The sequence below is a fragment of the Hyperolius riggenbachi genome, chromosome 4 (genome assembly GCF_040937935.1).
Source record: "Hyperolius riggenbachi isolate aHypRig1 chromosome 4, aHypRig1.pri, whole genome shotgun sequence".
Taxonomy (NCBI): domain Eukaryota; kingdom Metazoa; phylum Chordata; class Amphibia; order Anura; family Hyperoliidae; genus Hyperolius; species Hyperolius riggenbachi.
In genome coordinates, this window is record NC_090649.1 from 118,282,521 (window position 1) to 118,298,249 (window position 15,729).

General features: G+C 48.2%; 1 protein-coding gene across 5 annotated transcripts in view; it reads right to left on the minus strand.

Moving 5' to 3' along the window:
* Positions 1 to 15,729, minus strand: part of LOC137571403 (saxiphilin-like) — a 135,579-nt gene that overhangs the window by 76,715 nt on the left and 43,135 nt on the right. For 2 of the 5 annotated variants that reach the window (XM_068280431.1, XM_068280430.1), the window contains exons 7-8: positions 15,072 to 15,290; positions 11,645 to 11,863 (exon numbers count right to left, since the gene is read on the minus strand). The exons of 1 other annotated variant lie outside the window; for it this stretch is intronic. In XM_068280431.1, coding sequence (XP_068136532.1) covers positions 11,645 to 11,863; positions 15,072 to 15,290 — 438 coding nt within the window. Of the gene's footprint in view, positions 1 to 11,644; positions 11,870 to 15,071; positions 15,291 to 15,729 lie in introns of all 5 variants that reach the window. 2 more of the 5 variants (XM_068280432.1, XM_068280433.1) reach the window with 2 other exon arrangements.

The following is a 15,729-nucleotide window of genomic DNA, read 5'->3' on the forward strand; positions in this document are numbered from 1 at the left end:
GCTCCCGGTCTCTCTCTACTTCTCACCTAGATATTCTTGGCCCTTACAAGAATCACCAAAGAAAAAACCCTATAGTTGGCAATAAAGCATGCTGGACATACTGTACCTCATCCCTATGGCAGCTTACAATGTTTTCTACGTTTTGTGTCTCTGCTGCTCCTACCCCTGTATTATAATGGTCATGTCACACAGACAGCAGGCTACTGGGGATATCGGACACAGAGGAGGTTCAGGGCAAGTGCTGTGGGCAGGAACCTGGGAGAAGGAACATATTACCTTTCTGCTGTCAACTCTGCTTGTGACAGGATGCAAAAATGAAGGAGGGCTCCAAAGAGAGCAATACCGTGAAAAGCAGTGCAGGGACATGGTCACATAATTATGTTACAATGTAGGAAAACCTTATCTCCTTAGTTGCATGTTTTTGGGGGGATGTCTGCTTAATTATATTATTTGGGGATCTTTTCTTCCTAATTATGTTATCTGGAGGACATGTTTGCTTAATTTTCTTACTTGGGTGCTTGCCTGCATAATAATGTTATGTTGTGAACGTGCTATGTTTGTTATTTGGGAAGCATGCCTGCTTAATTACGTTATTCAGGGTAGAAGCCTGTTGAATTATGTTGTTTGGGAAACATACCTGCCTAATTATGTTATTTAGGAGATATGCTTAACTATGTTATTTGTGGGACATGTCTATTTTAATATTTTAATTATGGGAAATACCTTCTTAAAGAACATGTTGCCTAATTTTGTAATCAGGGACCATGTTGCCTTATTTTGTGGGCTGTCAGACATGCAGCCTAATTATTTTTTGGTGGACATGCTGCCTATTGGTGTTACCTGTTTACCACTATCTGTTGTTGCTACCCGTCATCACTACCTGCTGTCACTATTTGCCTGTCACTATAATCTACCTATCACTTTCAATCTGTGATTTGAATCTACCTGTCACTATATATCGGCTATTAATATTATTCATATCTGATTGATATTACCTGCCTGTTATTGGTGAAATCTACATGATGTTGGTAATTTTGGGGTGTCATTGGAATTATCTGTCGCAAAGGGCTTGGGAGGTAGACCTAGGTAAACCCCAAAACTAAGATGTTTGGAGTGCAATGTGGAATAACACTCTAAAATGTTCCCCCAACACTAATAGCACCAAGACTGGAAACAACAAGATTGCTACTGTGATCCTTTCATTCAACACTTGTATAGGCTTTTTACAAAGCATTGCTTGTTAATGAAATATTTATTATTGGGCATCTAGAGAAATGTGAAGTAGTGATGCTCAAATACCCCTTTTTAAAATTCGAGTTTGGTCGAATTCGAATAGTAAATTATTCGAGGTCAGTCGAATATTCGAGTCGAATAATTTTTACTATTCGATTCGACCTCGGACTTCGAGCTCACTATTCGAGTCGGTATTCGAGCTCACTATTCGAGCTGACTATTCGAATTGGCCTTAAATAGCTTCCAACACTTGTTTTGAGGGTGAATGATGCAAGAAACATCTTTTTTTCCAAGTAACAACAGCAAGTGATTATGTGGGGATGTTCCTTTAAAAAAAAATGTGGAAAGAGAAGTTGTGTCCTTAATTTTGTTCAGTAGTGTTACTGTATATACTTGTTCTTCTTCTTCTTTATCTTTCTTCTTCTTCTTCTAGATCTTCTTCTTCTATATCTTCTTCTTCTTCTTCTATATTGCCTTCTTCATCATCTTCTTCTTCTTCATCTTCTTCATCTTCTTCTTCTTCTTCATCTTCATCTTCTTCTTCTTCTTCATCTTCATCTTCTTCATCTTCTTCTTCTTCATCTTCTTCTTCTTCATCTTCATCTTCTTCTTCTTCTTCTTCTTCATCTTCTTCTTCTTCTTCTTCTTCATCTTCTTCTTCTTCTTCTTCTTCTTCTTCATCTTCTTCATCATCTTCTTCATCTTCTTCTTCTTCTTCTTCATCTTCTTCATCTTCTTCTTCTTCTTCATCTTCTTCTTCTTCATCTTCTTCATCTTCTTCTTCTTTTTCATCTTCTTCTTCATCATCTTCTTCATCTTCTTCTTCATCTTCTTCTTCATCTTCATCTTCTCCTTCTCCTTCTTTTTCAATATCGTCTTCTTCTTCTTCACGTATTTCTCTTTTCAATTTTTTTTTTAAAGAAATGCAGCTATTTTTGAGCGTAACAAATAGCTGGTGGGCGCACGCATGTTGGAAGCGCCATTGTATGTGCTCCCTGGCAGTGGAAACACAAAGACAGCAGGAGGTAAATTCAGCAGCAGGAGGAGGAGGATGAGTGTGTGGCAGCAGGCAGTCAATGAGGCAGGCAGCTCGCCGTGACATAATAGCCCTGGTACCTAGCGGTGATACCAGGGCTGTAAATAAACACAACAGGAGGTCCCAGACAGCGGTCGTGCAGCCCACATTGTGTCCAATACACAACTGGGACAACACAGTTTTCAACCCGGGCACCTCAGAAAAATTAAACCTTTTTTTTTTTTTTTAATGGTTTGTTTGGTTTTGGTTTTGCAACCAATATAGCTATTGTTTGACGTAATAGCTGGTGGCAGAGTGGCAGCAGAAGGTAATTCTGTGTACCCTGGCAGTGGGAAACACAGACAGACAGCAGCAGCAGGAGGAGGAATGGAGGAGTAGGCGAGCAGCTATTGTTTGACGTAATAGCTGGTGGCAGAGTGGCAGCAGAAGGTAAATCATCTGTGTACCCTGGCAGTGGGAAACACAGACAGACAGCAGCAGCAGCAGCAGCAGGAGGAGGTATGGAGGAGCAGTGTGAGTGTGGCAGCAGGTAGGCAGCGTGACATAATAGCCCTGGTACCTAGCGGTGATACCAGGGCTGTAAATAAACACAACAGGAGGTCCCAGACAGCGGTCGTGCAGCCCACATTGTGTCCAATACACAACTGGGACAACACAGTTTTCAACCCGGGCACCTCAGAAAAATTAAACCTTTTTTTTTTTTTTTAATGGTTTGTTTGGTTTTGGTTTTGCAACCAATATAGCTATTGTTTGACGTAATAGCTGGTGGCAGAGTGGCAGCAGAAGGTAATTCTGTGTACCCTGGCAGTGGGAAACACAGACAGACAGCAGCAGCAGGAGGAGGAATGGAGGAGTAGGCGAGCAGCTATTGTTTGACGTAATAGCTGGTGGCAGAGTGGCAGCAGAAGGTAAATCATCTGTGTACCCTGGCAGTGGGAAACACAGACAGACAGCAGCAGCAGCAGCAGGAGGAGGTATGGAGGAGCAGTGTGAGTGTGGCAGCAGGTAGGCAGCGTGACATAATAGCCCTGGTACCTAGCGGTGATACCAGGGCTGTAAATAAACACAACAGGAGGTCCCAGACAGCGGTCGTGCAGCCCACATTGTGTCCAATACACAACTGGGACAACACAGTTTTCAACCCGGGCACCTCAGAAAAATTAAACCTTTTTTTTTTTTTTAATGGTTTGTTTGGTTTTGGTTTTGCAACCAATATAGCTATTGTTTGACGTAATAGCTGGTGGCAGAGTGGCAGCAGAAGGTAATTCTGTGTACCCTGGCAGTGGGAAACACAGACAGACAGCAGCAGCAGGAGGAGGAATGGAGGAGTAGGCGAGCAGCTATTGTTTGACGTAATAGCTGGTGGCAGAGTGGCAGCAGAAGGTAAATCATCTGTGTACCCTGGCAGTGGGAAACACAGACAGACAGCAGCAGCAGCAGCAGGAGGAGGTATGGAGGAGCAGTGTGAGTGTGGCAGCAGGTAGGCAGCGTGACATAATAGCCCTGGTACCTAGCGGTGATACCAGGGCTGTAAATAAACACAACAGGAGGTCCCAGACAGCGGTCGTGCAGCCCACATTGTGTCCAATACACAACTGGGACAACACAGTTTTCAACCCGGGCACCTCAGAAAAATTAAACCTTTTTTTTTTTTTTTAATGGTTTGTTTGGTTTTGGTTTTGCAACCAATATAGCTATTGTTTGACGTAATAGCTGGTGGCAGAGTGGCAGCAGAAGGTAATTCTGTGTACCCTGGCAGTGGGAAACACAGACAGACAGCAGCAGCAGGAGGAGGAATGGAGGAGTAGGCGAGCAGCTATTGTTTGACGTAATAGCTGGTGGCAGAGTGGCAGCAGAAGGTAAATCATCTGTGTACCCTGGCAGTGGGAAACACAGACAGACAGCAGCAGCAGCAGCAGGAGGAGGTATGGAGGAGCAGTGTGAGTGTGGCAGCAGGTAGGCAGCGTGACATAATAGCCCTGGTACCTAGCGGTGATACCAGGGCTGTAAATAAACACAACAGGAGGTCCCAGACAGCGGTCGTGCAGCCCACATTGTGTCCAATACACAACTGGGACAACACAGTTTTCAACCCAGGCACCTCAGAAAAATTAAACCTTTTTTTTTTTTAATGGTTTGTTTGGTTTTGGTTTTGCAACCAATATAGCTATTGTTTGACGTAATAGCTGGTGGCAGAGTGGCAGCAGAAGAAGGTAATTCTGTGTACCCTGGCAGTGGGAAACACAGACAGACAGCAGAAGGGCAGTACACAGCAGCCCACTGTAGGTGTAAAATGTGTGGCTGCAGGCGACGTAATAGTCAAAGTGAACCAGGCTGGCTTAGTGAGCAGGAGCCAGGAGGTGGTAAAGGGTGGTAAGGCACATTAACGATGGTTCCGGCAGCCAGTTCATGTCCCCCTCTCGCCGACAACAGGGGCCAGGAACTCGCCTTCCACCCACGCCTGGTTCATCTTGAGAAACGTCAGTCTGTCCACAGACTTGTGAGACAGACGTGAGCGTTTCTCGGTGACCACGCCACCAGCTGCACTGAAGCAGCGCTCGGACAGCACGCTGGAAGGGGGGCAGGACAGCACTTCCAGGGCGTACTGCGCCAGCTCGCTCCAGATCTCCATGCGCTTGACCCAATACTCCATGGGATCAACAGGGGCATCGCTGTCAAGCCCGCTGTACGACCCCATGTAGTCAGCCACCATGCGGGTCAGGCGCTGGCTGTGACCGGAGGAGGATGCTGCTGCATGCATCTCCTCTCTAGTCACTGCTGCCGGAGCCTCTACAGTCCTGTAGAGCTCGTGGCTGAGAGACAGCAGGTCTGTGGGGCGCTTGCTGCTGCTGGATGCAGGCACCTGCTGCTGCCTCTGTGCTGGCTGCTGGACAGTGGGGGTGGAAGGCTGGGGGAAGGCTTCCTCCAAGCGCTCAACAAGGGCCTGCTGCAAGCTCCTTATTTGTTGCGCTGGGTCTCCTCCTGCAGGCGGCAGGAACTGGCTCAACTTCCCCTTGAGGCGTGGGTCCAACATCATGCTGATCCAGATGTCCTCCCTCTGCTTCATCTGGATCACCCTGGGGTCCCTGCGCAGGCACGTCAGCATGTGCGCTGCCATTGGGAAGAGGCGGGCCACGTCTGCTGGCACATCGACGTCAGTGCTGTCCTCATCCTCCTCCTCTGCCGCCTCATCCTCTCTCCACCCCCGCACCAACTCAGCTGCGCTGTGCTGATCCCCCTCATCAGCAGCCAGGTCAGGGACCTCCACCAAGTCCTCCTCCTCCTCCCCCTCAGAGGTGGACTGCGCAGCTGGTTGCCGCTCCTGCTGGTCCAAGGCTGCCGCTCCCTGTTCCAGCAAAGCATCGAGGGCCCTGTTCAGCAGAGAAACCAGGGGCACCCACTCGCAGACCATAGCATGGTCCCTGCTCACCATGTTTGTGGCCTGCAGGAAGGGAGCCAGCACAAAGCACACCTGCTGCATGTGCCTCCAGTCATCATCGGGGACGATGGACGGGATGTTGCTGGTCTTGTCCCTTCTCTGAGCTGCGGAAACAGTGGCCAGGGCAAGGTACTGTTTGACAGCGTGCCTCTGTTCAACCAGACGCTCCAACATCGCCAGGGAGGAGTTCCAGCGAGTCGGAACGTCAAGGATCAGCCGATGGCGTGGCAGATCCAGCTCCTTTTGCACGTCTTCCAGGCTCGCACAGGCTGCAGCCGAGCGCCGGAAGTGACGCACAACATTCCTTGCCGTTTCCAGCAGTTCGCCCATCCCCTGGTAGGTGCGCAGGAACTTCTGCACCACCAGGTTCAGCACGTGGGCAAGACAGGGGATGTGGGTCAGGTTTCCCCTGTCTATTGCGGCAACCAGATTGGCCCCATTGTCGGCCGCCCACCACCTCTCCGACTCTGAGGCCTCTGGGGGTCAGCCAAATCCTCTCCTGCTCCTGGAGTTTGGCCAACACATGGGTTGCCGTCAGCTTGGTCTTCCCAAGGCTGACCAAGTGCAGCAGCGCTTGGCAGTGGCGGGCCTTCACGCTGCTGCTGAGGCGGGGGGTTTGGCCAGGTGTGCCGGAGGATGGCAGAGGATCGGAGGAACCTGCTGCAGTTCCCCTGACCCTGCGGGGTGGCACCACCCACTGTGTTGCTGCTGCTGCTGTGCCCGCTGCTGCTCTCCCATCCTCACCCCCTTCCACCAAGCTGACCCAGTGGACAGTGAAGGACAGGTAGCGGCCTGTCCCGAAGCGGCTGCTCCAGGAGTCCATGGTGACGTGGACCCTTTCACCAACCGCGTGCTCCAGCCCTCGCTCCACATTGGCCATCACAAAGCGGTGCAGTGCAGGAATGGCCTTGCGGGCAAAGAAGTGTCTGCTGGGGAGCTGCCAGTCTGGGGCTGCGCAAGCAAGCAGCGCACGAATGTCGCTCCCCTCCTGCACGAGCGTGTACGGCAGGAGTTGGGAGCACATGGCCCGTGCCAGCAAGCCGTTCAGCTGCCGCACGCGACGGCTGCTGGGAGGCAGAGCCCTAACCACCCCCTGGAAGGACTCGCTCAAAAGGCTCTGGCGTGGCCTTTTGCTGACACGGGAATCAGCAGACACAGCAGAGGAGGCCACTGAGGACTGGCTGCCAGAACAGGCCTCAGTGTCGGCGGCAGGAGTTGCAGAGGGGGGAGGAGCAGTGCGTTTCCGCACTCCTGCTGGTCCTGCTGGAGGAGCAGGAGGGCGGGTGGCTGCTGTTGCTGCTGCTGCTGCTGAAGGCTGTGCAGTGATGGGTGTGGTGCCACTGCCAGCACCAGATGCCTTCAGCCTCTGGAACTCCTCATGCTGGTGGAAATGTTTAGCCGCAAGGTGGTTGATGAGCGAGCTGGTGCAGAACTTTAAGGGGTCTGCACCTCTGCTCAACTTCCGCTGACAGTGGTTGCAAGTGGCGTACTTGCTGTACACAGTGGGCATGGTGAAATATCGCCAGATTGGTGACTTAAACATCCCCCTACGGCATGGAAGCGCTGCTGCCTGTCTCCCTGTGGTGGTTGGGGGGGGGGCTTGGGGGGCTTGGGTGCGGCTGGTGGTGGTACTGGCAGATGCTGCTGCTGCTGCTGCTGAGCCTGAGACACCAGCAGGCTGTGGGACCTGCCTACTGCTGCTGCCAATGCTTGCAATGATGCGCCTCCTTGCAAGGCCCACAAGAGCATCCTCCTCCTCCTCCTCAGAGCTGCTGAGGACGACATCCCCTGGAGGTGGTGGCACCCAGTCTCTGTCTGTCACCGGGTCATCATCATCCTCCCCCTCCTGAAACATGTCCTGCTGGGATGAGGACCCCCCAAACTCCTCTCCTGATGCATGGATGGGCTGCTTGACTGTCGCCACAGTCTTGCTGTCCAATCCCTCATCCCCCAAAGTGCCCATCAGCATCTCCTCCTCAAAATCGCTAACAACAGCAGACAATTGACTCATGATGCCTGGGGTCAAAAGACTGCTGAATGACAGGTCGCCAACTGACGGTGAACTGGCCTCCTCCCCAGGCCCTGCTGGGCGGCTGCTGCGAACAGGGGTGGTGGTGGTGGTGGTGGTGAGGGTGGAGGCCTCGGATGCAGAGCTGATGGCGGGCTGCTCATCCTCCGTCATGAGTTGCACCACAGTGTCTGCATCCTTTTCCTCAATGGGACGTTTCCGACCCGGCTGGAGGAAAATGGGAGCAGGTGCTACACGCTGCTGCTGCTGTGTCTCTGCAGCGTGAGTTGCAGATGCTCCTGCTGGGCGGCGCCCAAGGCGTCCACGGCCAGTGGCTATGGGAGGAATGTTAGCCACTGACGCTGCTGCTGCTGCTGCGGAACTGTGCATGGTGGCGCGCCCGCGGCCGCGGCTTGCCACAATGCTGCTCCCTCTCCTCCTGATTCCCTTGCTGCCCTTCCCCTTGCCCAAACCGCGCTGGCTGCCACTTCCAGACATCTTAAATGTTTTGGGCGTATAGACAAAAGTTTTGTAAAAGGGCGGGTGAAAAGTGGGGTACTTTAATGGAGTGGGTTGGTTGGTGAGGTGACTGAGTGAGTGTCCCCTAGTACAGTAAGTAAGTAGTAACAGTCAGGAAGTACAACTAGCAGTTACAATAATCAGTAGTAATCACAAGTAAATTTAGTGTGTGTACACTCAGACAGTGAGTGCACGCACGCAGGAGCTAGTAGCCTATGGACAGTGACTGAGTGTCCTAGACTCCTAGTACAGTAAGAGTAAGTAGTAACAGTAAGTAGAACTAACTAATTACGATAATCAATCAGCGATCAGAAGGAAATAGAGTGTGTGTTGTGTGTGTACACTCAGACAGTGAGTGCACGCACGCAGGAGCTAGTAGCCTATGAACACAGTGACTGAGTGTCCTAGACTCCTAGTACAGTAAGAGTAAGTAGTAACAGTAAGTAGAACTAACTAATTACAATAATCAATCAGCGATCAGAAGGAAATGGAGTGTGGGTGTGTGTACACTCAGACAGTGAGTGCACGCACGCAGGAGCTAGTAGCCTATGAACACAGTGACTGAGTGTCCTAGACTCCTAGTACAGTAAGAGTAAGTAGTAACAGTAAGTAGAACTAACTAATTACAATAATCAATCAGCGATCAGAAGGAAATGGAGTGTGGGTGTGTGTACACTCAGACAGTGAGTGCACGCACGCAGGAGCTAGTAGCCTATGAACACAGTGACTGAGTGTCCTAGACTCCTAGTACAGTAAGAGTAAGTAGTAACAGTAAGTAGAACTAACTAATTACAATAATCAATCAGCGATCAGAAGGAAATGGAGTGTGGGTGTGTGTACACTCAGACAGTGAGTGCACGCACGCAGGAGCTAGTAGCCTATGAACACAGTGACTGAGTGTCCTAGACTCCTAGTACAGTAAGAGTAAGTAGTAACAGTAAGTAGAACTAACTAATTACAATAATCAATCAGCGATCAGAAGGAAATGGAGTGTGGGTGTGTGTACACTCAGACAGTGAGTGCACGCACGCAGGAGCTAGTAGCCTATGAACACAGTGACTGAGTGTCCTAGACTCCTAGTACAGTAAGAGTAAGTAGTAACAGTAAGTAGAACTAACTAATTACAATAATCAATCAGCGATCAGAAGGAAATGGAGTGTGGGTGTGTGTACACTCAGACAGTGAGTGCACGCACGCAGGAGCTAGTAGCCTATGAACACAGTGACTGAGTGTCCTAGACTCCTAGTACAGTAAGAGTAAGTAGTAACAGTAAGTAGAACTAACTAATTACAATAATCAATCAGCGATCAGAAGGAAATGGAGTGTGGGTGTGTGTACACTCAGACAGTGAGTGCACGCACGCAGGAGCTAGTAGCCTATGAACACAGTGACTGAGTGTCCTAGACTCCTAGTACAGTAAGAGTAAGTAGTAACAGTAAGTAGAACTAACTAATTACAATAATCAATCAGCGATCAGAAGGAAATGGAGTGTGGGTGTGTGTACACTCAGACAGTGAGTGCACGCACGCAGGAGCTAGTAGCCTATGAACACAGTGACTGAGTGTCCTAGACTCCTAGTACAGTAAGAGTAAGTAGTAACAGTAAGTAGAACTAACTAATTACAATAATCAATCAGCGATCAGAAGGAAATGGAGTGTGGGTGTGTGTACACTCAGACAGTGAGTGCACGCACGCAGGAGCTAGTAGCCTATGAACACAGTGACTGAGTGTCCTAGACTCCTAGTACAGTAAGAGTAAGTAGTAACAGTAAGTAGAACTAACTAATTACAATAATCAATCAGCGATCAGAAGGAAATGGAGTGTGGGTGTGTGTACACTCAGACAGTGAGTGCACGCACGCAGGAGCTAGTAGCCTATGAACACAGTGACTGAGTGTCCTAGACTCCTAGTACAGTAAGAGTAAGTAGTAACAGTAAGTAGAACTAACTAATTACAATAATGAATCAGCGATCAGAAGGAAATGGAGTGTGGGTGTGTGTACACTCAGACAGTGAGTGCACGCACGCAGGAGCTAGTAGCCTATGAACACAGTGACTGAGTGTCCTAGACTCCTAGTACAGTAAGAGTAAGTAGTAACAGTAAGTAGAACTAACTAATTACAATAATCAATCAGCGATCAGAAGGAAATAGAGTGTGGGTGGTGTGTGTACACTCAGACAGTGAGTGACCGCACGCAGGAGCTAGTAGCCTATGGACAGTGACTGAGTGTCCTAGACTCCTAGTACAGTAAGAGTAAGTAGTAACAGTAAGTACAACTAACTAATTACGATAATCAATCAGCGATCAGAAGGAAATGGAGTGTGGGTGTGTGTACACTCAGACAGTGAGTGCACGCACGCAGGAGCTAGTAGCCTATGGACAGTGACTGAGTGTCCTAGACTCCTAGTACAGTAAGAGTAAGTAGTAACAGTAAGTACAACTAACTAATTACGATAATCAATCAGCGATCAGAAGGAAATAGAGTGTGTGTTGTGTGTGTACACTCAGACAGTGAGTGCAGTGCGCACACGCAGGAGCTAGTAGCCTATATGAACAGTGACAGTGAGTGTCCCTACGGGTACAGTAAGAGTAAGTAGTAAGTAAGTACAACTAACTAACAATAATCTATCAGTAATCAGAAGGAAATAGAGTGTGTGTACACACAGACAGTGAGTGAGTGCACACACGCAGGAGCTAGCTAGTAGCCTATAAACAGTGACAGTCAGTGAGTGTCCTACTCCTAGTACAGTATAACTACAATACTATTAGTAAAGGACAGCAGAAATACTGGTATAGATGAGAGAAATAAACAGAGGACAGCTGCCCACAGAGGCAAGGCCCCCCTGAGGCCTAAACCTGTAAGCTTGCAGCAGCTGCCTGTCTCTAATGTAACACACAAGCTACTAACTAAAATACAATGTCTATCTAACTAACAACAATATAGGTGTATATGGCAGGTGTAGGTGAGCAAAAACGCTAGGTAAATGATCACAATAGAGCACTTGCTAAGCCAAAGCACAAAGGAGCAACTCTCTCTCTGTACAAGTCTCAGGCAAGCATGGAGAAACGGAACATGGCGGCCGCTATTTATAGGGTAGGGGCTGGCCAGGGTCCCCCTCTGTGATTGGCTGCCGTCAGAGGGCCTGGGAGCCCTCTGATTGGCTCTAAGGACATCAATCTTGGCTATGACGCTATTCGAGCTCGGTACCGAGCTCGAATAGCGCCGGGTTGCTCGAATAGCTCGAATAGTGAATGGGCTATTCGAGTGTACTCGGATAGCCCATTCGAATAGCTCCAGCTATTCGGAGCTCGAATACCGAGCTCGAATAGCTGAAAAAGAGCTCGAATATTCGAGCTACTCGAATATTCGAGCTCTGCTGAGCACCACTGATGTGAAGCTAAGTCTTACCATGACTTGCACAGTTTGGTTGGGGTTTTCCAGGTGGGGTATCTGTCCCATCAATCTTCTCTCCATCAGCATTCACACACCAGATGTAGCCGCTGCTTCCACTGCGCTGCATTGGCTTGTAGTTGCCTTTTTCATCACAGTCAGGTACATGACCAATTATCATAGGCTGTTGTTGTACGCGCAGAGCTTCCTGATGCGCCTTCTGGCATTTTGTCAATTCTGTGGATATACAGGAAGGTTTTTTATATATAGAAAGGACCATAAACAGTTCATGCAGAGTCTTTTTTAGAAAAGAGTTATCAAAAAATACTTTATTGACACAAAATCATTAAAAATTCCAGGAATACTCTCAATGAGAAGGCTCCTTGTGAATATACAAAATCTTCCAAAGCAGGAATATAACAACTTAGTGCAATACAAAGCAGGCAACGACACGCTTGTTTCGGGCACAAAGCCCTTCGTCAGGCCCAATGCACAAAGCACTATCTATTAATCCTGATGTATATAACACAATCCCGAAGGCTGGTAAAGAATCAAAGCAGCTGCTAGATCGTCACTCCCGATCTAGCAGCTGCTTTGATTCTTTACCAGCCTTCAGGATTGTGTTATATACATCTGGTTGGTACAGATGTTTTTCCTGTCTCGTGATGCTCCTGTCATGCAATTTTCCCAGGATTAATAGATAGTACTTTGTGCATTGGGCCTGACGAAGGGCTTTGTGCCCGAAACGAGCGTGTCGTTGCCTGCTTTCTATTGCACTAAGTTGTTATATTCCTGCTTTGGAAGATTTTGTATATTCACAAGGAGCCTTCTCATTGAGAGTATTCCTGGAATTTTTAATGATTTTGTGTCAATAAAGTATTTTTTGATAACTCTTTTCTAAAAAAGACTCTGCATGAACTGTTTATGGTCCTTTCTATATATAAAAAGTCTTTGGTGGGCCAAGTGGATGACCCCAAAAAAGGATTAAAAGGTTTTTTTTTCCTCTCCTATCTAAAAGGAATAAAATCCCAATTATACAATACTGGATATACAGGGAGGAACAGAGAATATACAATGTGCTTTCACATTGGTCAACATCTGTCTTCCACTAACTACTGGACATGCTTGCTTAATTTTGCTTCAACTAATTATGTTATTTGGGAAAAGTCCCAATAGTGGGACTCGGAGCTATAATGTTAAAGCCTACCCTAGCCCAATGAAAATTTAAAAACGTGGCAAACAGGCATGTGTAGGGAGTTCTCTTCATGCCCATCGCTCCCTATGTTCTCCTCCAGTGCCCTCAGTTACTGTGTTCTGACCCTCAGAAGCTACTTCGTGGTCATGAGGGTCAGTAAAGACTGCGCAGGCGCCACCCGGCAAAATGCTTGATTGCGCACCCACGCGGGAGCACTCTGCACATACGCACTATGTAGTTGTGAAGTACAGCACATGCGCAGAGCGCTTTAGGCCGCAGGTGCGTAATCAGGGATGCGCATCGCTGGGCAGCGCCTGTGCAGTCTTCACCGACCCTCTCGACCAGGAAGTAGCTTTGGAGGGTTTGTACACAGTAATGGAAGGCACCAGAGGAGAACTGGAGGGCAGAGCGATGGGCATGTGGAGTGCCCACTACTCATGCCTGCTCCACTATTTTTAAAATTTTCATTTGGGCTAAGGTATTCTTTAATTTTCCATAATTCCTCAACAGACTAATAGATCACCTCACCACATTTTGTGGTCACTCATCAGTTTCCTACACCATACAAAATGGTCAAATGCGTAGAAAATCAATTCTATGCCCATCTGGTCTCAATTGGGCTCTTGTCATTGTGCTGTTATTAGGTGTATTGTTGGCAATATGTGAATGACATTGATATCTTCTAATTATCTGCATTTTTAGCCCTGTTGTACTATCAGTAACAGCATTGGGTGAGTGAACAGTAGAGATGGCCCGAACCTCCGAAATTCGGTTCGCGAACCAGGTTCGCGAACTTACGCAAAAGTTCAGTTCGCGCAAACTTTCACAAACCGCAATAGACTTCAATGGGGAGGCGAACTTGGAAAACTAGAAAAAATTATGCTGGCCACAAAAGTGATGGAAAAGATGTTTTAAGGGGTCTAACACCTGCAGGGGGGCATGGCGGAGTGGGATACATGCCAAAAGTCCCGGGGAAAATCTGGATTTGATGTAAAGCAGCCTTTTAAGGGCAGAAACCACATTCAATGCTAAATTGCAGGCCTACTAAACTACTGCATGTGTATACATCAATCAGGGAGTGTAATTCTTCCTCTCTCTCTCTCTCTCTCTCTCTCTCTCTCTCTCTCTCTCTCTCTCTCTCTCTCTCTCTCTCTCTCTCTCTTTCTCTCACTCTCTCTCTCTCTCTCTCTCTCTCTCTCTCTCTCTCTCTCTCTCTCTCTCTCTCTCTCTCTCTCTCTCTCTCTCTCTCTCTCTCTGATTTTGTCTTCCAGGGATTTGCAGGCTGTCAAAAGCAAGCTCACATACATTGGCCAGGAATTAAACCCAGCTCAACTGCTTGAAAGGCAGCTATGCTCACCACTATACCACCATTGGCCGGGAATCGAACCCAGGTCAACTAACATTACAGGCTGAAGCCAGCCATTTCACTCATCTCTTCAACTACAAGAAAGGCCCAGGAGTAGTCTTAGCTACCGTAATATCTATGTTACGGCAGGGCCCTTATTACACTTTCTCTTACAGGGCTATGGAAACCATTTTGCCCATGCAATAAAGCGAGGTGCAAAAATGAAATCATGCCTAGTAGAGGATGATTTAAATCCATCAACCTCTGGGTTATGGGCCCAGCACACTTCCACTGCGCCACTCTGCAGTCTGTTTACATTTGTACACAATCTTCAAGTTTAAGAAGGGTACATTAGTTCCCTTCACAAAACACAAAAGGCGAGGCCATCCCTGGGTGGGCTTGAACCACCAACCTTTCGGTTAACAGCCAAATGCGCTAACCAATTGTGCCACAGAGACTGTGTATGTAGTTGCTGCTAAATGGCTATCTGGGGTTCTTTTCGGACAACTGTTGAACACAAAAGGCAAGGCTGTCCCTGGGTGGGCTTGAACCACCAACCTTTCAGAAACCCACACAGACACGGGGAGAACATACAAACTCCTTGCAGATGTTGACCTGGCTGGGATGCAAACCAGGTACCCAGCGTGGCAAGGCGAGATCGCTAACATTGCTGTGCATGACATTGCTATCTAATGGTTACGTGTAATATTTGCACATTCTTTAGGCCTGTTATACTATCAGCAACAGCATGGGGGGGGGGGGGGGGGGGAGGACAGTGACCGGAAACAACAGGATTGCTACTGTGATCCTTTCATTCAACACTTGTATAGGCTTTTTACTAAGCATTGCTTGTTAATGAAATATTTATTATTGGGCATCTAGAGAAATGTGAAGCTAAGTCTTACCATGACTTGCACAGTTTGGTTGGGGTTTTCCAGGTGGGGTATCTGTCACATCAATCTTCTCTCCATCAGCATTCACACACCAGCTGTAGCCGCTGCTTTCACTGCGCTGCATTGGCTTGTAGTTGCCTTTTTCATCACAGTCAGGTATATGACCAACTATCATAGGCTGTTGTTGTACGCGCAGAGCTTCCTGACGCGCCTTCTGGCATTTCGTCAACTCTGTGGATATACAGGGAGGAACAGAGAATATACAATGTGCTTTCACATTGGTCAACATCTGTGTTCAACTAGCTACTGGACATGCTTGCTTAATTTTGCTTCGACTAATTATGTTATTTGGGAAAAGTCCCAATAGTGGGACTCGGAGCTATAATGTTAAAGATTACCTTAGCCCAAATGAAAATTTAAAAACGTGGCAAACAGGCATGTGTAGGGAGCTCTCTTCATGCCCATCGCTCCCCCCGTTCTTCTCCAGCGCCCTCAGTTACTGTGTTCTGACCCTCAGAAGCTACTACGTGGTCATGAGCACTCTACACATGCGCACTACGTAGTTGTGAACTAGAACATATGCGCAGAGCGCTTTAGGCCGCAGGTGCGTAATCAGGGATGCGCATCACTGGGCAGCGCCTGCACAGTCTTCACCGACCCTCCCGACCAG